The 1,351-nt window shown below is 66.4% G+C and overlaps 1 protein-coding gene across 1 annotated transcript in view; it reads right to left on the reverse strand.

The window, feature by feature from the left end:
* Positions 1-997, reverse strand: part of PI4KB (phosphatidylinositol 4-kinase beta) — a 13,476-nt gene extending 12,479 nt beyond the window's left edge. Inside the window, exon 1 of the mRNA XM_017839892.1 lies at positions 58-997. Coding sequence (XP_017695381.1) covers positions 58-972 — 915 coding nt within the window. The 5' untranslated portion in view covers positions 973-997. The remainder of the gene's footprint in view (positions 1-57) is intronic.
* Between the last annotated feature and the right edge of the window lie 354 nt (positions 998-1,351).

Consider the following 1,351-nt stretch of genomic DNA (forward strand, 5'->3'; position numbering starts at 1 on the left):
GCCCCCAAACTCAGCCCTGCAGCCCCCAAACTCAGCCCTGCGCCCCCCCGGCCTCACCTCCTCGTCGCTCTCCACCTTGGGGTTGCTGGCCGTGCGTTTCAGGTTGCTGCTCAGGCTGATGGAGGCCGTGGCGTCCGACTTGGACCTCTGGTGAGTCCTCTTGGAGGGCGACAGCCCCGTCGTGCCGTCCTGGCCCGGCCCCGGCGCCCCCACCACCGAGGAGGAGGAGGAGGAGGAGGAGGGGGGCAGCTCCCGGCGCCGCTGCTGCCCCTGGGCCGAGCTGGGCTTGAGCTCGTCGGAGAGGATGAGGCGGCGCAGTTTGGTGCCGCGGGAGTGGCGCTGGGTGGAGATGTGCATGTCCGAGGAGAGGGCCCCCAGCAGCAGCGCGCACTGCAGCGAGAAGTCGACGCTCTGGCGGCAGCGGTGGACGATGTAGGGCTTGATGGCGTCGCCCACGTCCTCGTCCATGTGGATGTACATGTTGAGCAGCTGCGGGAGGTAGAAGTCCACGTCCTCGTGGCGGAAGCAGAAGAGCCGGTTGCCGATGTAGGCCTGCACGCCGGGCTCCTTGGAGTTGTACAGGTAGGAGATGGCCATGGAGATGTCGAAGAGCTTCGACTCGAAGAGCCGCAGGAGCCACGACTGCTTGGCCGAGTTGTTCTTCTGCCGCCGCCGCGCCGTCTTCACCGTGTTGGCCGCGCCCTCCTCGTCCTCCTCGCGGATGCGGGGCTCGTCCAGGCAGCGGATCTCGCAGCCCTCGCCGGCGTCCCCGTTGGGGACGGCCCCGTGCAGCAGCTTCACCTTCTCCAGCACCTCCTCGCAGGCCTTCTGGGCCACCTCGGGGTCGATGAGGGCCAGCTCGCCCACGCCCTCGGAGATGACGCTCAGGGACGTCCCCCCGTTGTTCCCTTGGGGCGCCGGATCCGGGCCCGGCCCCCGGCGGGGATCGGGATCCGCGCCTGAGTCTCCCATAGCGGCGGCGGGGCGGGACGGCTCAGAGCTGGGGGGAGAACGGGGGGAAAACGGGATGAAATCGAGGGGCAGGGGCCGGGATCTGTGCTGGGATGAAGGGGAGGTTTGGTGGAATCTCCTGGAAAAGCCTTTGGAAAAGGGATGAAGTTGTGGAGCAGGGACCGGGATCCATGTTGGGATGGACCCAAAGGGAAGGGGAGGTTTGGTGGGACCTCCTGGAAGAGCCTTTGGAAAAGGGATGAAGTTGAGGAGCAGAGACTGGGATCTGTGTTGGGATGGGCCTGAAGGGAAGGGGAGGTTTGGTGGGACCTCCTGGAAAAGCCTTTGGAGAAGGGATGAAGTTGTGGAGCAGGGACTGGGATCCGTGTTGGGATGGACC

Source organism: Lepidothrix coronata, unplaced genomic scaffold, assembly GCF_001604755.1.
Source record: "Lepidothrix coronata isolate B3197 unplaced genomic scaffold, Lepidothrix_coronata-1.0 Scaffold545, whole genome shotgun sequence".
NCBI lineage: Eukaryota > Metazoa > Chordata > Aves > Passeriformes > Pipridae > Lepidothrix > Lepidothrix coronata.